This window comes from Elgaria multicarinata, chromosome 2 (assembly GCF_023053635.1).
Source record: "Elgaria multicarinata webbii isolate HBS135686 ecotype San Diego chromosome 2, rElgMul1.1.pri, whole genome shotgun sequence".
NCBI lineage: Eukaryota > Metazoa > Chordata > Lepidosauria > Squamata > Anguidae > Elgaria > Elgaria multicarinata.
Window position 1 is genome coordinate 124218275 of NC_086172.1, and position 25522 is coordinate 124243796.

A 25522-nucleotide genomic window follows, 5' to 3' on the forward strand; every position below is an offset into this window, starting at 1 on the left:
ATTTCCATGCAAAGAGTCCGCCATGGTCTCATTTGCATGTCGTTGTTGTCAGGATCTTTTATCTCCTATGTGTTATTCCCCTCCCCCGTAAAGTTTGCAAATGAGCATTTAGAATGATAATTTCTCCTGTGCAGCAGGGCAGATAACCATTGTTGTATACTGTGGTACATGGTCTTAGGAATAAGCATGAAAGAATATGGCTTCAAACCCACAACAGCCCCCAATTTTAAATTTAAGCATAGTTTAAAGAGCTGTTGATGTCCTGAATTTAGTTCGTTCTACTTTCTGTTGTTTCTTCCCTTTTCTGATTCAGGGAAAATACTGTGGGCCATTAGATAGCACGTTCTGATACATTTTAGTAACTGAGCTACTGAGCTGGGAGTACTTTTGCTGAAGGTAATATTTGGGCTCGTACAACTAGTCTAGTTTCTTCAGCCCATCCTTCTAGGCTGGCCTCTTTCCCAAACATATCCAAGGAGTTCTATCCCATTCTCCACAACCGGTCAACATGATCTTCTCCACAGTTTCTTTTCTTCCTTCTACTTCTCTCATTCTGTTCCTTCTCCATCGCATGGACGGTTCTTCCCATAAAACTCTAACAGACCCCATCCACTCCACCTCCACTTTTATTGCACTTTTAATTGTGTGGTTTTAGCTACTACACTAACAGGGGCTGTTCTCAAAGCAATCTAACGTTCCACCTTCTGCGCAATAACACTTCTAGAGCACCCACACTCCCTATCTCACTACTACCTCAAATAGCACATGATAAAGACAGCTCCCCCTCTTTCTACTGAAACCCTCTGTTCTCCACCAGCCTTGTCCCCATCACTAACAATCCCTCTTATTTTTCTCAAGTATGCACCATCTGACTCTTTTCTTCTCCTACATACAAACTGTTGATGTTCTTCAACCATTTCAGCAACTTTAAGTTTAGCTCTCCCCTCTCTACATCTTCTAGCGAAGCCATCCATTAATTATTAATTAAATGTTTAATAATAAAATCTGTCTTCCATGTGTACATTTCAAACTACTGCCCATCTTTGACAGTAAACTCAACCTGTTTAAAAGAGAAGTACAAAATGTTCCCTTTGGAATTTATTTAGAACACAATCCTGACCGCATCTTATTTGTGTGGTTCACAGGTATTGCTAAGATACCTAAATGCTGGTTCGTTGAGGGAAGAGTAGAAGCACTGATATTTTTTCCCGTGAAGAACATTAAGTTTTTCATTTCCCATACCTTTCTTAAAAAGTTGTTTGAAACTGGGGCAACCTTTCACTTGCTTGCAGTTTTTGAAAATGTGAGCTGTGGCAACTGTTGGCCTTGCATAGGAAGAGATTAACCACTGCACCTCTGCTAGTATGTCCCCAGCTATTAGTGTCAAAATGCTTGTAATAAAAAATGAATATTAAGGGCATAATCTTATGCATGTGTAGACTGAAAAAAGTCCTACATGCTGGCTGGGGAATGCTGGGAGTTGTAGGACCTTTTTCTGTCTAAACATGCATAGGATTGCGACGTAAATGACCTTTCCAGCCTAACAATCTACAAGTTGTGAGAGGGGTATTTTTGCACTTGCAGCAGTTATAAGTCAGATCAGTTCTTGGTTTGTTCTGCATCATCATCCCAGGAGGAAGCTTTTGCGGCTTAAAGATTCGAGTGCCGCTTGCTTCCAACTTGGTTGTTCCAATGTGAAAACATTGCCCTTTCTTAGAATCTTAGTTCACTTTTTAATTTTATCTTATAGGAATTGTACATGCCCAGACATGCCTGTGAATATAGAGGAATTTAGGCAGGGGAGCTGTGAATTGCCAATGAAACAGATGTTTTTATAAAGTACGAAACAGCTTCTCAAATGCAGGAAATCATCTAAAGCTATGACATATATTTTATCACCGGTTTAGGTACAATATTTTCTTCAAATCCTGAATTCATAGGCAGTCTGTTCTCCCAAGGGTAAAACTGCATACTTTCCTTAGATGCAAGCACAGTTCTATTGCTTTCAGTGGAGCTGCATCTAATTCAAGAACCTTTCTCTGGAGTCACCAGTAATAATGGTAACACGCACATACCTTGAACCTGGAGCCCACCAAAATGAACTTACAAATGGGCATTATCTATGGGTGTGTCTGGATGTGCATAATCTGGGCATTTTGCCCACAGTGAAAATGCATCCACCATGTTGTTTTCACTTGTACATTAGCCATCTTCTCCTAAGGACTGAGGTTAGGGGAAATAGGTTTGACCTGTTTTTTTGCTGGCTGACTGTATGCTGAACTGGTTGGTTCCTTCCTCGTGGTGACACAAGGCCACTTCCCCGTCCCTCTTCAGAGTAGTTCTACAACTTAAAAAGAAACTTCTTCTTCTTCTTCTTCTTCTTCTTGGCTAGGAATTAATTTTCACTTGAATGGAGGAACAAGCTGTTTATAATTTTTAAGTTAACATTTTAAAAGTTATAGGCATGGGGAAAGGTAAAACAGTCAATTGAATCACCGTTTTGATTTACTGATTAGTGTGACTGTCATTGGCAAGAGGAAGCCAACCTCACTGGGTAGATATGTGCAGTGGCTCCTGTTTTTGGTATGTCTGTGCACACTAAATTCCTTGGAGGAATGTTGCAATAATCTCATCATCAGAGCAGCTGAGTAAGTGACATTCTCAGGAATCTAATGATTCATTAGATAACCAGAATGCTCTTCATGGCTCCAGAGCTTTGAAGTTCTGTAAGTCTTCTTTTTTTTACTTTTACTTTTTTAGCCCAATCCACAGGCCATATAGCTGGAATCCAGATTGGATACATGGTTTAGTCCTTCTGCCTAAATCCCAAAGTGGTAAATCTTTCTTTTTGTTTTGGCTTTATCCTAGATTTTAACATTATCTAGTCATAATAACTGCAGCTAGTTTTACTTAGTTTTGATCAGGTACTACCTCGGTGGATCCTTTTTATTATTACAATATTAATTTTAATGTGTGTCTCCTCATTTCTGCATTAGCTGCTTTCTGAGGGATTAGACTGGTTCGTATAGTCTTGATCAACAAGACATTTCCAAGAGCCAAATTCAATTGTTCAAAGACTTTAGATTATTCCACCCTGATGGTTTTCCAGACCATTTGTTACTCAGACATTGCTTTCCATCACACTTTGTTGGAATTGTGTCTTCATGTTACTTCTCAGTCCCATCCCCTCACTGCCCCATTTTTCATTCTTTGGGGTCTGTAAGTGAAATAGGATTGAGAAATTCACTGAATGGGAGAACTAGGGCAAAATGCTTGTTGACCAGCATGAATGGATGTGTTCCACTGATGACTGCAAAGCCTGCACCTCCCTCCCTTTTGGCTTAACTGAATCTTCTTTTGTCATTCTTTTTTATTCTATCCATCTTACTCAGGGTGGATTTGAGAGCTAGTCAGGGATCATCTCCTGACACAAGACACAGCCTGCATTGGACTGAGCCGCAAGACAGCCCAGGGGGAGGTGAATTCTCTAGAAAAGAAAGAAGCAAGCATAGGCACAGTGAAAATATCTAAAATCAAACCAATGGAAGTTAGGTTGCTGTGCTTCCATACTTGAATTACACAGTCTAAACACAGAGTGAGAAATGAGCGCAAAAGCCTTTTGACATCTTTCCTCATCTCCATCTTGCCTGGCTCATGCAGATTGTAAACAGTCTGGGCAAAGATTGTACCCCTGTGATGCTATGTATGGTACCTACAGCCCTGTTGTACTAAATAAAGACCCATTAAAATTTATGGAAGTTGTGCCATGATTTCAATGGGATGAATGACATGCTTCTGGCAATATCTGTTTATTTGCTATTCTGAAGTTACCCTGTGTACTTGTGCAAACAACTTACAATAAATATAACTATGGCTGATAAAATTCTGTTACCTGAAATTAAAATATTTTCCCTAGGCAGAAATCCAGCACATAACTCTTATGCATAACCCATACTTTTAAGCACTAATAAGCTGGTGCCCTAGGGTCAACGTCGTATTGGATGGAAACAGCCATAATTTCAAGAGAAGTGGCTTCAGAGCAAGGAGGTAGGATCTTAGCCTTTGAGTGGCTACTGGCTTCCATCCTGACAGCAAATACTATCGTTAACCGCCAGAAAGGCAGGGACAGGCCTCTGATAAGTGCAGTCTGCTCTTAGGCAGGCAATGCCACACACAGATTTTCATTTTGACACCCTCTCCTTTTCTTTCTAATTCGCAGCAGACTGAGAAAATGACACAAGGAAAATACACAGCTATATTTTCCCCTCTAACCTTTCAAAGAAAAGTATTTTAATGAAATGTTTTTTTAAAAGTAGATTTAGTGTTGCAAGGGAGGGATGGCTGCTTTGAAATATAATAGCCATTCACAAACCGTTGCTCACATTGCTGCCTCCATCTGAGATACGGGATATGCCCCAAAGATATTTATTCTTCTTTCTAATTGGGGAGATGAAATAAGAACAAAGCTGACACACCCAACAAGTTTCCCCCACAAGACAGAAGTATCAAATGTTAGTCATCTTCGTCCCTTGTCTGCTTTGGCTCTTTCCCATGCAGTTGTGTCTATTTAATGTGCCTTATCTATGGCATCTGTAGTCAATACACTAAAAGTTGTCCAGAATTAAAATTTACTGCAATGTCTTACAGTTGTGAAGGCAGAAATCTGTGGGGTTCTGTCACTGCAGTTGTCTGTCACTGCAGTTCTGTCACTGCAGACCCTACCACTCTTTTTTCCTTTGTGCACATTTTCTCCATTTTGCTTGGATGTGAGCAAAAACACTGAGGCTCAGTTCAGGCAGTATGAAGGTTCTGTTAGTCATTAGTCAAGCCAACCTGAGATTGGGAATTGAACCTGTTCTGGATGGGTTTGCTCTCCCTCTGAAGGATCAACTTTGCAGTTTAAGGGTGCTCTTGGACCCAGCATTTCCCCTCGAATGCCAGGCAGTGCCTGTATCTATCAGTGCTTTTGCCCAGCTGTGACTGGTGTGCCACCTTCACTCTTTCATGGGGAAGGCAGATCTGGCCACTGTGATCCATGCCTTAATTACCTCTTGCTTAGACTGCTTTAAAGTGCTGTATATGAAGCTATCCTTGGAAAGTATTTGGAAACTACAGCTTGTTCAAAATATGAAGTCCAGATTGTTGTCTGGAGTGTGCGTTATAGACCATATAATACTGATCTTGAATCAACAACCCTGGTTCTCATTTGTTTCCAAGCCCAATTCAAGATGCTCATTTTGACCTACAAGGCCCTAAATGGCTTGGGATCAGAATATTGAAAGACCACCTCCAATATGAGTCTGGCTTTAATCTGTGATCTTCGTCAGAGGTCCTGTTGTATGTCCTAAAATGGGATGGTGGTGGAGGAGGAGGTAATACTTAAGCCTGGCTAGATCATACCAATCTACTTTATTTATATCCTGCCTTTTTTCCTCCAAGGAACCCAAGGCAGCATACATAATCCTCCTCCTCTCCATTTTATCCTCACAACAACAATCTTATGAGGTAGGTTGGGCTGAGAGTCTATGACTGGCCAAAGGTCACCCAGTGAGCTTCCATAGCCAAGTGGGGAATAGAACTCGGATCGTCTGACTCCCAGTCAAACACTTTAACCACTATACTACACTGACTTTCTTGAGCTGCTTGTTTCCAAAAGTCGTCAGCCAGATACCTCCTGGGAACACACAAGTAAGAAATTAAGGCAACTTTTTGCCCCCAGTTTCTGGTATTCAGAAGTATACTGTCTCTGAACATGGAGGTTCAAATTCACTATTATGTCTATTAGCTGGTGATAGAGCTCTCCTCTTCTATAAATTTGTCTAACCCTTTTAAAAAGCTATCTAGGCATGTGGCCATCACTATATCTTGTGGCAGAAGATTCTGTAAGCCAAATATATTGTGTGAAGAAATACTTCCCTTCCTTTGTCTGTATAAATGGGAAATAAAAAACTTCACTTAGGCAGCAATCCTACTCACACTTACCCTGGAGTAAGTCCCATTGAACCCAATGAGGCTTACATCTTAGTAGACATGTACAGGACTGCATTGTTTAAATAGGGTGACCATATGAAAAGGAGGACAGGGCTCCTGTATCTTTAACAGTTGTATTGAAAATGAAATTTCAGCAGGTGTCATTTGTATATATGGGGAATCTGGGGAAATTTCCTCTTCATCACGCCAGTTAAAGCTGCAGGTGCCCTGCCCTCTTTTAAATCTGGTCACTCTAGTATAGCTCCTGCACCTTTAACTGTTGTGATGAAGAGGGAATTTCACCAGGTTCTCCATATATACAAATGACACCTGCTGAAATTCCTTTTCTATGCAACTGTTAAAGATACAGGAGCCCTGTCCTCCTTTCCATATGGTCACCCTAGTTTAAAGAATTATACCAGAATTCATTTGCTCTTTTCCACAGTTAACTAAGAATAAGCCAGGTTCACATCTGGATCACAATAACTATTGAAAAGAAAGGAACCTCTCGTGCAAGCACTGAGTCATTACTGACTCTTGGAAGGACACCAGCTTTCGCTGACCTTTTCTTGGCAGGCCTTTATAGCGGGGTGGTTTGCCGTTGCCTTCCCCGGCCGTTATTACCTTTCCCCCAGCTAACTGGGTACTCATTTTACCGACCTCGGGAGGATGGAAGGCTGAGTCGACCCGAGCCGGCTGCCTGAAACCAGCTTCCGCTGGGATCGAACTCAGGCCGTGGGGAGAGTTTCAGCTGCAGAAACTGCTGCTTACACAGCCCTAAATGAAAACACAAAATGGTACAGAGATGACCTAGAATCTTGTCAAGTGCTGTGAGCACCACTAGATGTCTCACAATCTAAAAAAAATCTACCCAGTTTCAATATGTTAACTACATTATTCAGGCACATGGTCTTAGCATTTTCTTATTTCTGTGGTTCCCCTTTACTTTGTATTATGTCTTACTTACACATTACTTCCAGCAGAGTGTGGGCATTTTCAAGAGGACTGCAGTATCCATACATCTGCATTCTGAATTGAAAAAAAATAGAACCTTTCTGGTGAAACAACAGGGCAATCAAGTGTCTAACCATTAATGGTGTTATAATGCCTTCACAGAGGTTACAGAGAATTTAGACACTTTGATGCAACTGGGAATGAAGATGTAAAAACACATGTTTAAGTATACCACTACCTAGTTTATTCCCATCTCAATGGAGTAGTTGTGACCTCATCAATGACACCTCACAAGCCTCAAAAGGCCAATTAACTAAGATCTGCTTAGGGAGCAGTTGATAATGTACTATATTCAGAAAGCTTAGGGTTGGATATGGCCGGAAAATGTCTCACCTTGAAGGCTGGTTTTTTATGTTATTATAAAGCAGGAAAAGGCATGATGTCAACATAGCACTAGCTTCATCTCACATGGAGGACCAGTTGATATCAAGTAGGTAATTCACCCTTCTACCTAAGCATACCACATAGGTTTAATAAAAAGCTCTTCTATTGTGGAAAGAACAGAATGGCCCTGTTCAGAAGATACCTTAAACTAGGATGACCATATGAAAAGGAGGACAGGGTTCCTGTATCATTAACAGTTGTATTGAAAAGGGAATTTCTGCAGTTGTCAATTGTATATATGGAGAACCTGGTGAAATTTCCTCTTCATCACAACAGTTAAAGCTGCAGGTGCCTTGCCCTCTTTTAAATCTGGTCACTCTAGTATAGCTCCTGCAGCTTTAACTGTTGTGATGAAGAGGGAATTTCACCAGGTTCTCCTGGTGAATGACACCGGCTGAAATTCCCTTTTCTATGCAACTGTTAAAGATACAGGAGCCCTGTCCTCCTTTTCATATGGTCACTCTATTTAAACCACAGCTTTAACTACAGTGAATAAGGTTGTCTTCTTGTGAACATTTTAATTCAGTCATGGGGCAGTGGTCATCTTGGTCCCACCATGCCTTATACTCCCCAGTAGCAGCAGCAACTATATGTAACCTTCCTGGATGAACAAGCCTTCATGTGGGACCTAGAAACAATTCATCTGGATGTGAGTAGCACAATACATACATATTAACTTAAAGCTTTTCTACCCTGTTCTTCAGACAAAACACCTCACTAAACAGCTTAAAGAGCAATACAAAAAACAAAACAGAAAAACAAGTCAAAAATCTAAAAGACACAACAGAAAAAGGAAGGGGGGAGGCTGAAGAGGACAAAAAAGCAAACCCAGACATCTGTTCTTAAAGTTAGAGTTCTTATAACAACTAGCTGGGATGGAAAAAAATTGTTGACAGGAGGAGCCAAAAGTGACTGGTCTTCATCAGAGTTGATGGTGTGGCCCTGTTTCCCATCCCTCCATCTGCTCTGCAGCCAGTTCCTTCCATGGAAACCTTATTCCTGGAGTGCCCTAGGAAGCAGAACATGAAGGTTCCTGTCAGCCTCCTAGGATCAGGGACGCTCTAGGAACAAGGCTTCTGTGACAGGAATGATAATCACTTTTCCTAGAGCATTTTTTCCGGGGGAGGCAATAGGGTTGGGATAGGGAGGGGGCTTCAGCTTCCAATCTGATCTTTATTCTACCTGTCCTACTACAGGGGCTCCTACAAAAAGGGTGGCAATGCTCTTTTGTGAACTAAAGATAAAAAATATTAGCTTATGTCACTTTCAACCGAAACTGTGGTGCAGTATCTGTGATTAATTGCTCTGTTAATTTAATAGATGTGTGGATGCTGGTGGGCTTTTTGGTAGTTGTGTTTAGGGGGGATAAACCTGTGTGTGTGTGTGTGTGTGTGTGTGTGTGTGAGAGAGAGAGAGAGAGAGAGAGAGAGAGAGAGTGAGAGTGAGAGAGAGAAGTGTAGTATCTGAATGTGTGCATATATGTATGTGTGCACACCTGTACTATTTTTGCTTGTCTGTTCCAGTTCCCTGACCTCATTCAGTATAGGCACGATACTGTATTAGTTCAGATATTATGCCAAATAAAGGTTTGGCACTACATGAATAACCTCTGTGCTTGGGTGCACTCCCCTGTCCTCCCTTCTGCTTTAACAGCAAGCCATACTTAGCTATTAAGCTATTAAATCTGTATCAGGCAAATAATGGTTTACGCAAAATTATGGCTCGGCTGCTGAATTGGACTTGAGGAAAGAAATCAAAGTACGCGAGGGGAAGAAAGAGTGTGCAAGAACCAGGTTCATTCACCCAACACCAAAACACGGTTTTGACAATACATCTGAACAGACCTATTGGGTTTTTTTCGTTCTCTTGTTATTAAATGCCCTTTCATTACCTTTTGTTACTGTTACTTTCTACTGTTACTTTCTACTGTTAGTTTTTCCCTACCCTGTGCCTGCTTACCCTTCCCTGTACCTGTTTGCATTCTCTTCCCCTCCTTATTGTTTTACTATGATTTTATTAGGTTGTAAGCCTATGCGGCAGGGTCTTGCTATTTACTGTTTTACTCTGTACAGCACCATGTACATTGATGGTGCTATATAAATAAATAATAATAATAATAATAATAATAATTTGTATCACTTGCCAATTGTACCTCACATTCTTTTTCCTTCCTTTCATTTGACTTTCAACTGTGTTGCATCTTATACTTCTCTTTCCTCACATCTCCATCTTTATATTCCTTGTAAACCTTCTGTTTAGATTTAGAACGCCACAATTCTCTTGTCCATTTGAGTGTGGAGTGTTCTCTTATTATGCTCGCCTTAGCTTGCTCTCGCCTGGCTGCTGTAATGAGGTACACTTCGTGCAAGGATGGACGAATTGTGAAAGTGAGTTTCTATTCTGGCCTCGAGTAGGTCACTTTGAAGATCGAGGGCACTTTTGTTATCAATTACATTATTACTTTACGTATTTGTCCTTCAGCGGGACAATGCCTAGTGCTGTTATCCTTGTTTACTGAGGCTTTCATCTTTTCTCTCTCCCTGTCCTACAGAGTTCCTGCTGGGGACTGTATGGAAGGATGGCAGCTGCAGAACCTTTGACTGCTTTCTCCCGCTGGTACCTCTATGCCATTCATGGCTACTTCTGTGAGGTGATGTTCACAGCCGCTTGGGAATTTGTGGTGAATTTCAACTGGAAATTCCCAGGTGTCACCAGTGTATGGGCACTCTTCATCTATGGAACTTCCATCCTCATTGTAGAAAAGATGTACCTGTACCTGAAGGACAAGTGTAACATACTAGTGCGCTGCCTCATTTACACCATGTGGACGTATGCTTGGGAGTTCACCACTGGCTTCATCCTGCGCCAATTCAATGCCTGCCCTTGGGACTATTCACAGTTTGACTTGAACTTCATGGGCCTCATAACCCTGGAGTATGCCATTCCATGGTTCTGTGCAGCATTTATCATGGAACAGCTAGTCATCAGGAACACCCTGCGTTTGCGTTTTGATGAGAATGCTGAACCAGGGGTTCCCACTGCTGCTGTAACCTTGGCCAATGGCCACGTGAAAACTAATTGAATAGCAACTTAGAGCTACGACTTGACTAAGTGAACTCTCCTGCCCCCTTCATTGGAGACTTGTGATGATGGCCTCAAAAACAAAACTTCTCCTTCCTGTATGATAAACAAACCTCCTGCATTTGGAGGTGTGCATGAAAAAAATGGAATCAGTAGGTTTTCTATGGATTTTACTCTTTTTGGTTTTTTAAGCCACAAGTAGCACTGTCAGTTACCTGTTGGCTAGATAGTTTGACTTGTAACTTTAACTTACTATGAAACCAATCCTATTACCTGCGTTTTACTGCATACGGGGGGAAAAATAAGAAAACTGCTAGTCAACCTTGTACAAATAACAAGTTAGTAGATTGGCACGGATGCCCCAGTTAACTTACTGATTGGCTTATATCCATTAGGCAATATTCAGGTGCTTGCTTGCAACCAATACCTCCCATGGGACCTGAGATGCTGCAGGATCAAGGAACAATCAACAGCTGTTGAGACGGCCCAAAAGTGGCAGTCTAATGGGGAGGTAAAATTTGCCCTCTTGTGTGCTCCTCCTAACACTTTTTTATTGCACCACAGTGTATGATATTATGGTGCTGGACATCTTGCTGGATTTATATATATAAAAAAGATTACTTTTTGAATCATCCATTCTGATGCTCACTAGAGAGCGTGTTCTCCCACTCTCATATATATATATTTTTAAATAAAGGCCTGTTCTGCTGGATGAATTATATCATTACTGTGCAAGCTGGATTTTGGCCAAGTAGTCAAAAGTGGGAGAGAAATGGCTCAAGTCTTCCCTGCCTCTTCTCTTTTCTCCTAGTAGTGGAACATTACAGGAGGGCTGCTTCAGGTCTGATTTTTGCAACTCCCATAGTAACTGTTCACATCACCAGGATCCTCTCTGGCTTCCTTCCCAGGGAATTCTCTGTCGCCAGTGATACCATTGACTATAAATGCAGACCGCTAACCCTAGCATTAAAGTCACCTGGATTCATCCGGAGTTGGAATCCTGCATGACAGACTGTTCAGTGCTTGTGCTCATTTCTCTTTGTACTGATCTTCACTAATCTCTGTCTAGTGTTCTCAGTGTACTAACAGCAGTATTTAGAGGTGCAGAAAATTCTCTTTATAAAACTATGAGGAGCTGGTGATGGCATCCCACTGCCTCTTAGTGGGGTGCATTGGATGGTGCCTCTCCAAGATCTTCCAGCTGGGCTGTGAACAGTGTAGGAAGGACTGCGGGTATTCTAGAGTCTGAGGTAAATGTGAATATCTCAAGGAGATATGACTTTCAGAGAAATTGTGAGAAATAGTCCTAAGAAAGAAGCATGTATTCTTTGATGGATTTAAAATCCAACAAAGGATTTTAAAACATTCTGTTCTGTGAATGAAAAACACTTTTTTGGCTGCTCAAAATGACAAGCATCCAATAGCCTTAAGAGGAAGGTATGCTGTCACTAGGCTTCCTGGACCAGAAAAATTCCAGGTATAATTTGCACTGAATGGGATGGAATTGCACTAACAATGAGCTGGGTTTGTGATGTGAATATCTTTATGGAGTCGCAGAGCCACCTCTTCTGTGTTTTCTTTACAATGAGGCTGTGTTATTATTTGGCTGACTGTTGACCGTTTTATCCACCAGGAACTCAGTTCACACAGCTGTCTATTGTTCTGTTGAGTTCCATTCTGGAGGGGTGGGGTGGGGTGGGGGGACAAAGACTTCCTTCCACCCTGAATATGTTCTACACAGTCTTAAGAAATGTATCATTAACTTGCCTTTTTGAGAGTCTGATAATTTCTCCCCAGTTCCTCGTGGATGTGATATCCATTGCTGGCAATGGATGGTTACTCAAAACCACAATAAAAGCATTTTGAGGAGCATTGCTAGCAACATCAAGGCCAACAATAAAGAATTCTTTAAATATATCAGAATCAGGAAACCAGGTAGGGAGGTAGTTGGATGACAATGGAGTTAAGAAGATGCAGAGAAGCTGAATGAATTCTTTTAATCTGTCTTCACTGCAGAAGATATAGGACAGATACATGTGCCTGAACTGATGTTTTAGGAAGGGACTCCGAGGAACTGAGGCAAATAGTGGTGACAAAGGATGGAGTTCTCAACCTTATTGACAAATTAAAAGCAAATAAATCACTTGACCCTGATGGTATCCATCCTAGAGTTCTTAAAGAAGTTGAATATGACATTGCTGACCTTCAAACAAAAATATGTAACATGGGAGGGGCCATAGCTCAGTGTAACAAGTTACATGGTTTACATACAGAAGGTCCCAGGTTTGATCCCTGGCTTCTTCAGGTAGGGCGAGGAAAGAATTCTGCCTGAAACCCTGGAGAGCCGCCGGCAGTCTGTGTAAACAATACTGGGCTAGATGGACCAGTGGTCTGACTTAGTATAAGACAGGTTTCTATGTTTCTTTGTCCCTAGGTTCAGCCTCTATACCAGAAGACTGGAGAATGGCCTATGTAACATCAATTTTTAATAAGGGCTCCAGGGGTATCCAGGAAATTACACGCCAGTTAGCTTAACATCTGTTCTGGGTAAATTGGTTGAAAGAATTATTAAAGGTAAAATTAGTAAGCATGTAGAAGGATAAGCCCTGTTGAAAACAAATCAACATGGCTTCCGTAGATGTAAATCCTGTCTCACTAATATTTTAGAGTTCTATGAAAGTGTGAATAAACATGTATATGGGGTGATATAGTAGACATTATCCAAAACCTTTTGGAAGTCCAAGTAAACAAAGTCTTACACCAAAAGCTCCAGAGCAAACTTAGCAGTCATGGAATAAGAGGAGAGGTCCTTTTATGAATCAATACTTGGTTCAAGAAGAAAAAGTATGAATACATGGTAAATTCTCCCAGTGGAGAATTGGGATCTGTATTGGTACCAATGCTTTTCAACTTATTCATATATGATCTGTAATTAGGAATGAGCAGTGAGCATTAAGTTTGCTGATGACACCAAATTATTTAGGGTGGTTAAGACAAAATAACTGTGAAGAGCTCCAAAAAGTTTTCTCCAGGCTGGAAGAATTGGCATCAAAATGGCAAATGTGGTTCAATGTAAGCAAAGTATAAAGTGATGCATGTTGGGGCAAAAAAATCCCAACTTCACATATGTGCTGATGGGATTTGATCTAGCAATGACTGACCAAGAAAATGATCTTGGGGTTTGTGGTGGACAGCTCAATGAAAATGTCAATCCAGTTTGCAGCTACTGTGAAAAGGCAAATTCCATGTTAGGCATAATTAGGAAAGGAATTGAAAATATAAATCTATGATGCAACTACACTTAGAATATTGTGTACAGTTCTGGTTACCACACTTTAAAATGAAGTTGTACTGCTAGAACAAGTGCTGAAAGGGGCAACTAAAATGATCAAGGGTCTGGAGCAACTCCCCTGTGAGGAAAGGTTACAACATTTGGGATTGTTTAGTTTAGAGAAAAGGTGAGTGAGAGAAGACACCGTGCGGAGGAAGTAGATAAGAAGACGTCTTTTCCCCGTTTAATAATACTAGAACCCGGGCTCATCCTGTGAAGCTGATTGGTGGGAGATACACTACTTCTTCACACCATGCAAAGTTAAACTATGAGCTCCACTTCCACAAGATGCAGTGTGGTGGGACTGGACAAATTTGTGGAGGATCAATGGTTACTCGTCCTGATGGCTATGTGCTACCTCCAGTACCAGAGGCAGTATACCTGTGTAGACTGGTTGCTGAGGAACATGGGCAGGAGGGTGCTGTTGCACTCATGTCCTGCTTGTAGGTTTCCTGTGGTCAGCTGGTTGTTCACAGTGTGAACAAAATGCTAGACTAGATGGACTCTTGGTTTGATCCAGGACACCTCTTATGTTCTTATGATGGGCAGGAGCATTGGCAACAGGAGCTTAATCAGGTCTGCCCTGTGCTAGAGACAGTCTATTGCCTGAAATCCTCAGCAAACAGAGAGAGTTTAGCAATCCCTTGTTGCAGTTCATCAGTTTTTTGTTCCTATAAAAAAAAATACTACTGTATTAAATTGTTTTGTGTATGGTGCGGAACCATACATTGCAGATTTCTTACTGGCCCTAAATCTATGCTCAACTGGAGTTGTAAATAAAGTAGTGGGGCAGTTCATGGACTTAAGCCCTCTTACAGTGCAATTATATTATACATGTAGTCTGAAATAAGTCCATTTTAGTTCCCCTGCAATAGGCCAGGGGGTTGGTCTAGATGATCTCCAAGTTCTTTCCACCTCTGAAATGATATGATTTGTAGTGGGTATCGGATTACAGCCTTAAATAGTGGGACTTAGTGAATACTGTGAAAATAATTGTTCTCTTGGCATCTCACGCCTCTAAACTTCAGATCCCAACCACAAAAGAACTGTTTAGAAAACATTAAAAGAAATTTTCTTCCCAAGTATTTTGTGATGGAGGGAATAGTACAAGTATAAAATGGCCAAAGTGTGAAGTTTCTGGTATCCACTTGTAAATTATAAGATAAAGCTGGATAAATACAGTCTTCCACTTTTACTGGTGGTCACGGACTTCTAATGAGTTCAGGACACAATCCTATGCATGTTTAGACAGAAAAAAGTTCTACAACTCCCAGCATTCCCCAGCTATCATGGTTGCTTGGGGCGGGGCATGCTGGGAATTGTAGGACTTTTCTGTCTAAACATACATAGGATTGAGCCCTTAGACATTCAGTTCCGTTCTATATTACCTTGAAACCCTGGTTCCTTAACTGGCATTTCAAAAGCATAAAAGGTTTTAAAATGGCAAAGCAGCTGACTAGGAAGGTATCCATCTTGGTGGTAGTAATATCTATCCTGTGCATTGACCAGAAGCACAATCCCATGTCCTTTGTGGGGTCTATAATCTCATCCAAAGTGGCACAGTTATTACATGGCTGGTCAGTAGTTACTTGCTTACACTGAAGAGCTTATGAAGCCCTCATACAAATTAGCTACATTTTCCCATGGTGCATCAAAACATCACCTCCTAAAGCTTACTTTATGTCATTTTATCTGGTTTGTACTGCACAGACATGTTGTCAGGGGGCTATAATTTTCACACACAAGTGCACTTTATTCACAGTTTGCACACCAAGTACTGAGCTGGGTCTAATAAATGATCTCTTGCCTGTGTAGCATCGACCAGATAACCCATTGACCAAATGAATTTTCTTTAACATTTGTCTTCATTCTCTCCAAGTTACTGTGAAGTGTCAGGGCCCCAGATCTCTTTACTGTTTTTGAAGAAATTCAACTTGGTTGCAGCCAGAGATCTACCTTTTTTAAACTTCACATATGTTTCTTTCTTCTCTCAATTCAAGTGAAAAACAATACAAAACTACTGATGTTGTTTTACAGCCGTGTTGCTTAAACTACACAGCAATGACAGCCACAATGCTGACAATAGTGGCATACAAAACACATAACAATAAAACGCACACAATCCTCAGTTAAATATTTGCTTGTATCTGTATCCTCCTCAGTAGATTAAAGTTGCCTGTTTGAATTCACCAGCAATAAAAATGTGTGGTTTGTTGGCTTTGCCCTCTCACTTTTAAGGAGAGGAAGATTTAATATTTACATTTGTTGGAAATGGGGGTGGTGTGGATGGGTTATAACCTTGTTCATGTATTGTATTGTACTTGTGTTCCAAGGCTGTTTTTCTAAAACAACTACGATATAGATCCCAAACATAGATGGCATTCCTAGGGATATAGCAGGTTAGCTAGCACTTCTCTTAGCCGTTTGGATAGAGCTTCAACATCATGCTTCACAGACAAGGGGTAAATCATGCAAAGATCTTGCTAAACACCCTGCCTCCCCATGCAGCAAAAGTGAGGCACAATTTATAGAGGATGTTGCTTCTGGGTCCAAGCTCACTGGGGCTACTGGCAATGGGGAAATGCCTCCATGATGCCACTGGGCATCCACATTGGGTACAGCCAGGGTGGGAACTGCTTGTGTGTTGGGGTCAGATGACTACCCCCCCCCGTAAGTCCTCCGCAGGCCAAATGATATCTGGAGGGTGGGTCTATCATTCAGTCCCCAACTAAAGTGCTAGCTAGAGCTCTTCCAGTTCAGTCTGATCAAGCCCCAGCTTTGCATGCAGAAGGTCTCCAGATAGGGCTGGAAAAAATCCTGCCTGAAACCCTGTAGAGCCGTTGCTACCAGTCAGTATTGGCAATACTAGCCTAGATAGAGGGAGCTTTGGGTGTTCCTGTACTTTGGCCAGGGACTTGGCTTCACTGTGCATGGGTTTTCCCCAGCCCCAAATGGATGAGGGAGTGGGACACAGAGGAATCATCCTGCTATCGCCAATCACTAATTGGCAATTACAGCAGGGGACTTCTCCTCGCTAACTTTCAGGGGGATGGGCTTTTGGGGAAGGGATGGCAAGGCCCTGCAGGCCATATGGATTAGATTGGCAAATCAAATTTGGCCCATAGGCCAGAGGTTGCCCATCCCTGGTGTACAAGCTTCTTAAAGCAAGTGCTTTAGAGAGATGCCATGTTGGAGGCACTTATGTCAGTACTGGAGTAGCTTACATGCCAGTTGTATGCTGTATTGCTTTGCTCAGACTGGAAGAAACTTCTTTCTGGATATTCTAGTGTAAGGACATACCCAGACCGTCTCTAATGATTCTATGGTAAGGACTGTGATACTCTAAAATATCAAGTATGACATTCTTTTTTTAAAGAAACCTGATTAGAATACTCTTTTGCATTAGTGCTGTCAAATTCCCAGGATTTTTTGCAACTCTGTGTAAGCTTCTAAATATCATGGAGTATGACTCTTAGCGACAAAGCATGTGCAGACAACCAAGAAAAATGCACATGTCTGTTGTAGCAGCGGATGCTTGCATATGAATTAGTTTCAGAGCTCTGTGCAGCTTTGCACTCCCCCAGCCTTGAAAAATTCATGACAGTAGGGTGACCATATGGAAAGGAGGACAGGGCTCCTGTATCTTTAACAGTAGTATAGAAAATGGAATTTCAGCGGGTGTCATTGAGGGCAGGGCTCCTGCAGCTTTAACTGTTGTGATGAAGAGGGAATTTCACCAGGTGCTGCATGCATACAAATGACACCTGCTGAAATTCCCTTTTCTATACAACTTTTAAAGATACAGGAGCCCGGTCCTCATTTCCATATGGTCACCCTACATGACAGTGAACACCATTTTCCCTCTCATGATACGATTGACCGGCCGGCCTCTTCTCCCCCTGGTAAGCTCAGTCTTTCTCTGGTCATCTCCTCTGGAGAAGCTTGGAAGAAGCGTATGTTTTGTGAATAGCAAATGCTCCCTTACTGAATCAGCTGATCTATTGTGGTTGAACTTGGAAGAGACTATAATTAGACTAAAAAGTTACTGGGAATTTACCTTGGCAAGAAAACACTTCCTGCAACTGTTGGCTTCTGTACTGTAAACCCATCTCCTCTTTCTATTCAGGCAGGGCTGAAGCTAGAGTTCCTTTTAAACCGGAACATTTCTGGGTTGTTGTTTTGTTCTTAAAGGCAGCCAGTGATGGGCCCGCGTGCTCCAAACTTCAGCTACCTGCCTTATCCATCTCCTCTCACCCAAGAGTCCCCCATAGATTGGGATGGATTTGTGAAGGTCACAACCACTCTGATCACGCTTAAGCGTGAAATCATAAGAACATAAGAAGTGCCGTGCTGGATCAGACCCAAGGGTCCATCTAGTCCAGCACTCTGTTCACACAGTGGCTAACCAGCCATCTGCCAAGGATAAACAAGCAGGACATGGTGCAACAGCACAATCTCATCCATGTTCCCCAGCAACTGGTGCACACAGTTGCTGGGTTACTACCAGGCTTACTACCTCGAATAATGGAGATCGCACAAAATCCTATGCAATCCTATGCATGTTTAGACAGAAAAAAGTTCCATTACTCCCAGCATAGCTGGGGCATGCTGGGAATTGTAGGACTTTTTTCTGTGTAAACACGCATAGGATTACGCCTTAAGTCATCCTTAAAGAAAAACAATTCTTTAGCTGTTACTGCTATAGAATCATAGAGTCATAGAATAGCAGAGTTGGAAGGGGCCTACAAGGCCATCGACTCCAACCCCCTGCTCAATGCAGGAATCCACTCTAAAGCATCCCCGACAGATGCTTGTCCAGCTGCCTCTTGAAGGCCTCTAGTGTGGGAGAGCCCACAACCTCCCTAGGTAACTGATTCCATTATCGTACTGCTCTAACAGTCAGGAAGTTTTTCCTGATGTCCAGCCGGAATCTGGCTTCCTTTAACTTGAGCCCGTTATTCTGTGTCCTGCACTCTGGGAGGATCGAGAACAGATCCTGGCCCTCCTCTGTGTGACAACCTTTTAAGTATTTGAAGAGTGCTATCATGTTTCCCCTCAATCTTCTCTTCTCCAGGCTAAACATGCCCAGTTCTTTCAGTCTCTCTTCATAGGGCTTCGTTTCCAAACCCCGGATCATCCTGGTTGCCCTCCTCTGAACACGCTCCAGCTTGTCTGCGTCCTTCTTGAATTGTGGAGCCCAGAATTGGACGCAATACTCTAGATGAGGCCTAACCAGGCCCGAATAGAGAGGAACCAGTACCTCATGTGATTTGGAAGCTATACTTCTATTAATGCAGCCCAAAATAGCATTTGCCTTTCTTGCAGCCATATCGCACTGTTGGCTCATATTCAGCTTGTGATCTACAACAATTCCAAGATCCTTCTCATTTGTAGTATTGCTGAGCCAAGTATCCCCCATCTTGTAACTGTGCCTTTGGTTTCTATTTCCTAAATGTAGAACTTGGCATTTATCCCTATTAAATTTCATTCTGTTGTTTTCAGCCCAGCACTCCAGCCTATCAAGATCACTTTGAAGTTTGTTTCTGTCTTCCAGGGTATTAGCTATCCCACCCAATTTTGTGTCATCTGCAAATTTGATCAGCGTTCCCTGCACCTCCTCGTCCAAATCATTAATAAAAATGTTGAAGAGCACTGGGCCTAGGACTGAGCCCTGCGGGACCCCACTCGTTGCCTCTCCCCAGTTTGAGAAGGTTCCATTGATAAGTACTCTTTGAGTCCGATTCTGTAGCCAACTGTGAGTCCACCTAATAGTTGTTCCATCTAGCCCACTTTTAGCTAGTTTGTTAATCAGAATATCATGGGGCACTTTATCAAAAGCTTTGCTGAAGTCAAGATATATGACATCCACAGCATTCCCACAGTCCACAAGGGAGGTTACCCGATCAAAAAATGAGATCAATTTAACCTGACAAGACTTGTTCCTGACAAATCCATATTGGCTTCTAGTGATCACTGCATTGATTTCAAGGTGTTTACAGATTGACTTCTTTATAATCTGCTCCAGAATTTTCCCAGGGATGGATGTCAGACTGTAGTTCCCAGGTTCCTCCTTTTTGCCCTTTTTGAAGATAGGGACAACGTTAGCCCTCCTCCAGTCGTCCGGCACCTCACCCATCTTCCATGATTTTGCAAAGATAATAGACAAAGGTTCTGAGAGTTCTTCTGCTAGCTTCTTCATTACTCTAGGATGCAGTTCATCGGGCCCTGGAGATTTGAACTCATTCAAGGAAATTAGGTGTTCTTTGACCATTTGTTTATCAATCTCAAATTGCAATCCTGCCCCCTCAACTTCTGCTTCACTTTCTCCAGGGGGGTCATAGACCCGCTTTTGGGAGAAGACTGAGGCAAAGTAGGAATTGAGCACTTCAGCCTTTTCTTTGTCATCTGTTATCAATTTGCCATCCTCATTAAGCAGTTGAACCACCATTTCTTTCCTCTGTCTTTTACTACTTACGTATCTGAAGAAAGCCTTTTTATTGCTTTTAGCATCCCTCGCTAATCTCAGCTCATTCTGAGCTTTAGCCTTCCTGACGCCATTTCGGCACTTCTGTGCCACCTGTCTGTACTCTTCTTTTGTGGCCTGGCCTTCCTTCCACTTCCTATATGTATCCTATGAACATTGCCTGATGTTTAAAGAGGGTAAGGCACAATGAAAGGAAGCTTCTATTTATTTAAGGAAAGTGTTTATTTAAGGAAAGTGCTCACTATAATTAGGCAAACATTTGAACTTACAAAAGCTTTTCTTATTTAACATATATTTCTTGCACTAACCATTTATAGATGCTGAAATATAAATAGACCTTGTTCAGACAACAGGCTAAGCTATGGTGGTTAAGCATTTTGAGCTAAATGTTATGGCTTAGTGTGTCATGTGAACCATGACTTAGCATGCCATGTGAACCACTCCTAACCATGGTGGCAAAGTAACCACAGTTTAAACACGCTCACTAACCATTTGCTGAAAAAAAGGTAAATGACCTAAACGTGGCCTAGTGTGTTGTCTGAACAGGCCCATTGGCTTGAGGTTGACAACTGATTTATAGAAACTTCTGGAGGTTGTGAGAAAATCACTGTTTTGTTCTTTTTCGGTATTCCTGTTTAGAAGTGTATGTCTTCCACAGAGACAGAAATGCTATAGTCCTATGCGCAGATGCTGGAAATTCCCTCCATCTAGCCACAACGAGCCATCCTTGGCCAAACTACACATTGGCAGGATCTACACTACTGCTTTAAAGTGCTTTATAACAGTTATAAAGCGCTTTAACTGCTTTAAAGCGCTATAAAACTGTTATAAAGCGCTTTAAAGCAGTAGTGTAGATCCAGCCATTGTGCTAATCACATTGTGTGTACCTGAGGCTTAACCTACTTTTCACTCTCATGTCAGTGAGCACAGCCCAGGTTCAGAGGGGGCTGGAATTTCAGGGGAAACCAGGAAGACGATTTAACCCTCCCCTTCCAAAACACTGTGGTCCCAATCCAAATTGGGCCCACATGTGCTCACACGAGAGTAAAAAGGCAGCCCTCAGCTACACATCATGCAATGAGCTTAACATGTTGTTTCCCCCCTCCCCTCCACAATGAAACAAAGCTGTTGTGCCGCCCCTAGCAACAGGGCCTGGTTCCTTCATGGGTTTCCTGCCAACCACAGAATTGCTATCTTGGACAGGGACAATGAAAAAAATCGCCTTGCGTGCCATTTTCTTGGTGGAAGGGCAGGGAAATATCAAATAAATAGTCAGATTCCAGCCCTCATGATTATGGAAAATGGGGGCATAACCATCCTGCTCACACACACACACACACACACACACAGGTATAAATGCATCTTTTGAAAAGGACCAAGTTCAAATCTTTGCCTCTATTAGGGCTCCATCACACATAATTCCCCCCCCCCGCTTTGTCTCAGCGCTTTTTTACCTCTGATGTTCTTTCACTTGTTTGCTCTTCCAGTCCACTTCACCCGCCCCTTCTCTTTGTCCCTCCAGTTCATTGGTTGCTCCTCCCCCCCCGCACTTTAACAAGACAGATCCTGTCAGATGAGTACTTCAACCAGACCACCTTTCTGCTCAGCAAAAATGGAACAACCCTTTAGTCTGGCTTTTTGGGGGCATTGAAGGAGTACAATCCTACCTCTGCAGAGATCTGAGCATTGTACGATTTAAAAAAATGCTTTCCAGCCTGGGATGGAAGTTTGGGGTTTTATACTGAGGCTTGGAGCTGGCTACTGGGAGATATCACTTTTCCCTGCCAGGACCTGATGCAATCCATTCAAGCTAACAGCAAGGCTCCCATCACAGCACACTACACCAACAAAGGAAAACGCACTTAGGGAAAATAATCCAAACTTTAGGTGTTCTAGGAAAAGATGGAAGAGGCTGGGGAAGAGGCGGGGTGTCAGCAGGACAGGCATGGCGTCATGTGAGTACCGGGCTGCAAATCCACACACCAGTAGGGTGACCATATTTCGGAAACCAAAAAGGAGGACAACATGGTCGGCCCCCAAGGGGGCGTGTCCAACACCAAGGGGGCGTGCCCACCCGAACATAGCCTTGGTCACATGTCTGATTTTACAGCACACATTTAAGACAAATCTGTTCTACATAACATCTTAATGTTAAAATCTCTGAAATAAAGAACAAATGAGAGATTCAATGTATCTGAAATTAACTTCACTCACTCCTACTTTTGTAGGTTTTGCTGTACTTTGAAGCTTTTGCTATACTCTGTGTATTACATTCTCCCCTTCCCTCAAATATCTTTTCTGACTGTATCTTCACTCATTGCAAGCTGCCGTTGTTGTTAACAGGGTTTGTTACTGGCCCCAGATCTTTTCAAATTTGGTATGGCTAAAGCTCTACCTAAAAGCTATCATGGTGCCAACTTTAAGCTCTTTATCTTTAAAAATGACAGTTTAAAAATAATTTTAAAACCTCAATTTTTAAAAAATTCCTAAAAAATCAATGGATGAACGGATCTGTTTCAAATTTGGTGTGGCTAAAGCTCTACCTAAATCCTTTCATGGTGCAAAGTTTCATCTCTTTATCTTTAAAAATGACGATTTTAAAAATAATAATTTTAAAACCTCAATTTTTGAATTCCTAAAAAATCAATGGATGAACGGATCTGTTTCAAATTTGGTATGACTAAAGCCCTTCCTAAGAGCTACCATTGTGCCAAGTTTCATGACTTTATCTTAAAAAATGACGGAGTTATAAGCATTTTTGTTAATTCCCATAAGAGCTGCTCTTTGAAAAAAAAATCCGGATTTCCCCTCCCCCTTCCAGATTTGCCATCAAAAGCCCGGGCAAATCCGGTCACATGGTCACCCTACACACCAGGCATGGCAAGAGTGCACTAATTGCTGGTGTGATGGATCTACCCTATTTCTTCGATTCTAAGACACACTTTTTCCCCCATATAAACATCTCTAAAAATGGGGTGCGTCTTAGAATCGCGTGTGTGTCTTAGTTTTTTTTTTCTGTTGGTGGTACTGAAATTAGTGTGCATCTTACAATCAATGGTATCTTACAATCGAAGAACTACGGTAGTTCATGTGAGATTATCTCATTCTCTAGGCAGGGGCCTTAAACCAACTCCCTTAACAGACACAATACTTCAGTATTATTATAGTTCATATAGTCACTGGTGGTGGTGGGTTACTAGTAAGGGGATCCATGCCAGAAACACAAAATCATAACATAATTGAACTAGAAGTGAACAAAAGTATGACTAGTTCTTCTTCTTTGCTACAAAACACGCCATCAATCCACCAGCACTACATAGATCAGGTCATCCAATCCAGACAGCAATGTGTTACATACTGAGCAAGTACACCATAGAAAAATGCCACCGAACAAATAGCTGAAAGGGCATTATACTAACCAGGAACTTTAAATCAGCTCTTGCTTCAGTTGCTTGGTAATGTGAAACTCATACTGGCCAGAATACTCCATTGTATTACAAATTCTTGCCCCCAGCTTTCCCTTTTGTATGATCAACTATCAGATTTTGGCAAAAATAGCATGAGAGAGGCTTAAAACCAACTGAAGCCTTGCATGTAAAACCGCTGAAACATTTTTAGAACATTAAGGCTATAATCCCCAAAACAATTATTACGAAAAAAATAGTTAACCAAGCTAAACTATATATGTCCCCAGGATGAGGAACTAATCTGGTGGGGAGGGTGAAAGAAGGAAACACTTTGAACCTTAATTACTGTAAATGTTGAGAACCTGTGTCCAAGCAAAGCGCTACTTGTTTCATAGACACTCTCCCTGGCAAGTCTTTAGGCCTCTAGTATAAGGTCATTGTAAACCTATCTCCAGCTGTGGTGATCTCTGGTGTAGTAAGTTAAATCTGGCATCCCCCCTATTTCTACCCCCAGAATTAAGAAACACTGACACCCACTCCAGTTCCAATCTTTCTCTGAAAGCTGAGCTCTGCCCAGTTGATTATTTTGGGCAGGCAGATCTCAAGTCATAAGTCTGTCTTTAAAAAAACAATAAATAAAAATGTTCTAGTCTGTCTGACTTCTCTGAAGCTATATGACTGGGAAAGGACATTCCAATTTCCCCTGCATAGCACACAGGCTGCAATTCCCAAGGGGCAGAAGGATTTGCTGGTAATGCTGTTAGAGTGATCTCTGTAAACTCAGCTCTATTTCCCATCTGTTGTGTGCCATTACTTTCAAAGGACAGACAAAACAGGTGAGATGGCTGCTGAGTACTACAAAAACATCAAAGATTGCAGCTCTAAGCACATGATAAAAAGAATCTTTCTGGGAGCAATGCGGATACGCTATTTTTATTTTTTGGTAAGTGAGAACTCTTTTCAAATTGGGGTATTATTTTGAGTAAAGTGAGATGGTAGAGAGAGTTCTACAGTGAGATGGAGATTTGATGCCTCAATTCCATTCATATTTTAACCCAAAATATTTTAATCCTGCTAAGCCATAATGGTTAAGCATTTTGAACTAACCGGGGGTGGGGGAGAGAAAAATACAATAACAGTGCTTACTGAACCACCCTAAATAATGACCTCCCTGCAGTAGGGTTAAGGGCCCCTGGTGGTTAAAATAGGTTCCAGGTCGTTTACAGGCCACAACCACAAAGATGGTGGCCTAGAGTATCCCACTGTTTGGTTTCTGGTGTTGCTGCTATGCAATGGATGGTGTGGCCCCCGAGAGCACATTCACACCACCAAGGATGCTGGGATGCATAGTTAAACCACACAGAGGATTGCCAGGTAAATATGGGGGGGGGGATACTGTGAACTACGCGGCACCACATGGGTCCCAGTTGTGTGATGGGCCCCCATGCGGTGGTTTGTCTACTCTTCCTGTCTCCGTAGTTACCGTAACCACACACACCTTCCTTGCATGTGTGAATAGGTCCACTGAGTCAAACCATTTGTCCATCTAGCTCAGTAGACTGACCAACATGGCTCTTCAGGGTTTCAGCCCTACCTGGAAATACCACACATTGTATCTGGAATCTTTTGCATGAAATGTACGGGCTCTATGATTGAGCTATGAGCCTTCCCTTTACCAGGGTTAGCCTGGTAATGAAAGCGTTTATCAAGTGCAGAACCATCCAATGGAGACTTTCCTCTCCCTTTCCTTTCCTTCCCAGTTACCCAACATTCCAACCCAAAACCAAAGCAAGCAAAAACAGCTGAAGCTGCTGATCTTTCCTTTGGCTCAGAAATTTTAATTTATAACAC

General features: G+C 42.0%; 1 protein-coding gene across 7 annotated transcripts in view; it reads left to right on the forward strand.

Annotated features, from left to right (window-relative positions):
- The window catches only part of TMEM229B (transmembrane protein 229B), a 64477-nt gene extending 39966 nt beyond the window's left edge, over window positions 1-24511 (forward strand). For 4 of the 7 annotated variants that reach the window (XM_063117570.1, XM_063117569.1, XM_063117571.1 and 1 more), the window contains exon 2: window positions 9920-11161. In XM_063117570.1, coding sequence (XP_062973640.1) covers window positions 9920-10450 — 531 coding nt within the window. In that variant the 3' untranslated portion in view covers window positions 10451-11161. Of the gene's footprint in view, window positions 1-2814; window positions 2835-9919; window positions 11162-12883; window positions 15970-24493 lie in introns of those variants that run through there. The other 3 variants (XR_010025067.1, XR_010025066.1, XM_063117574.1) reach the window with 3 other exon arrangements.
- Window positions 24512-25522: the final 1011 nt, after the last annotated feature.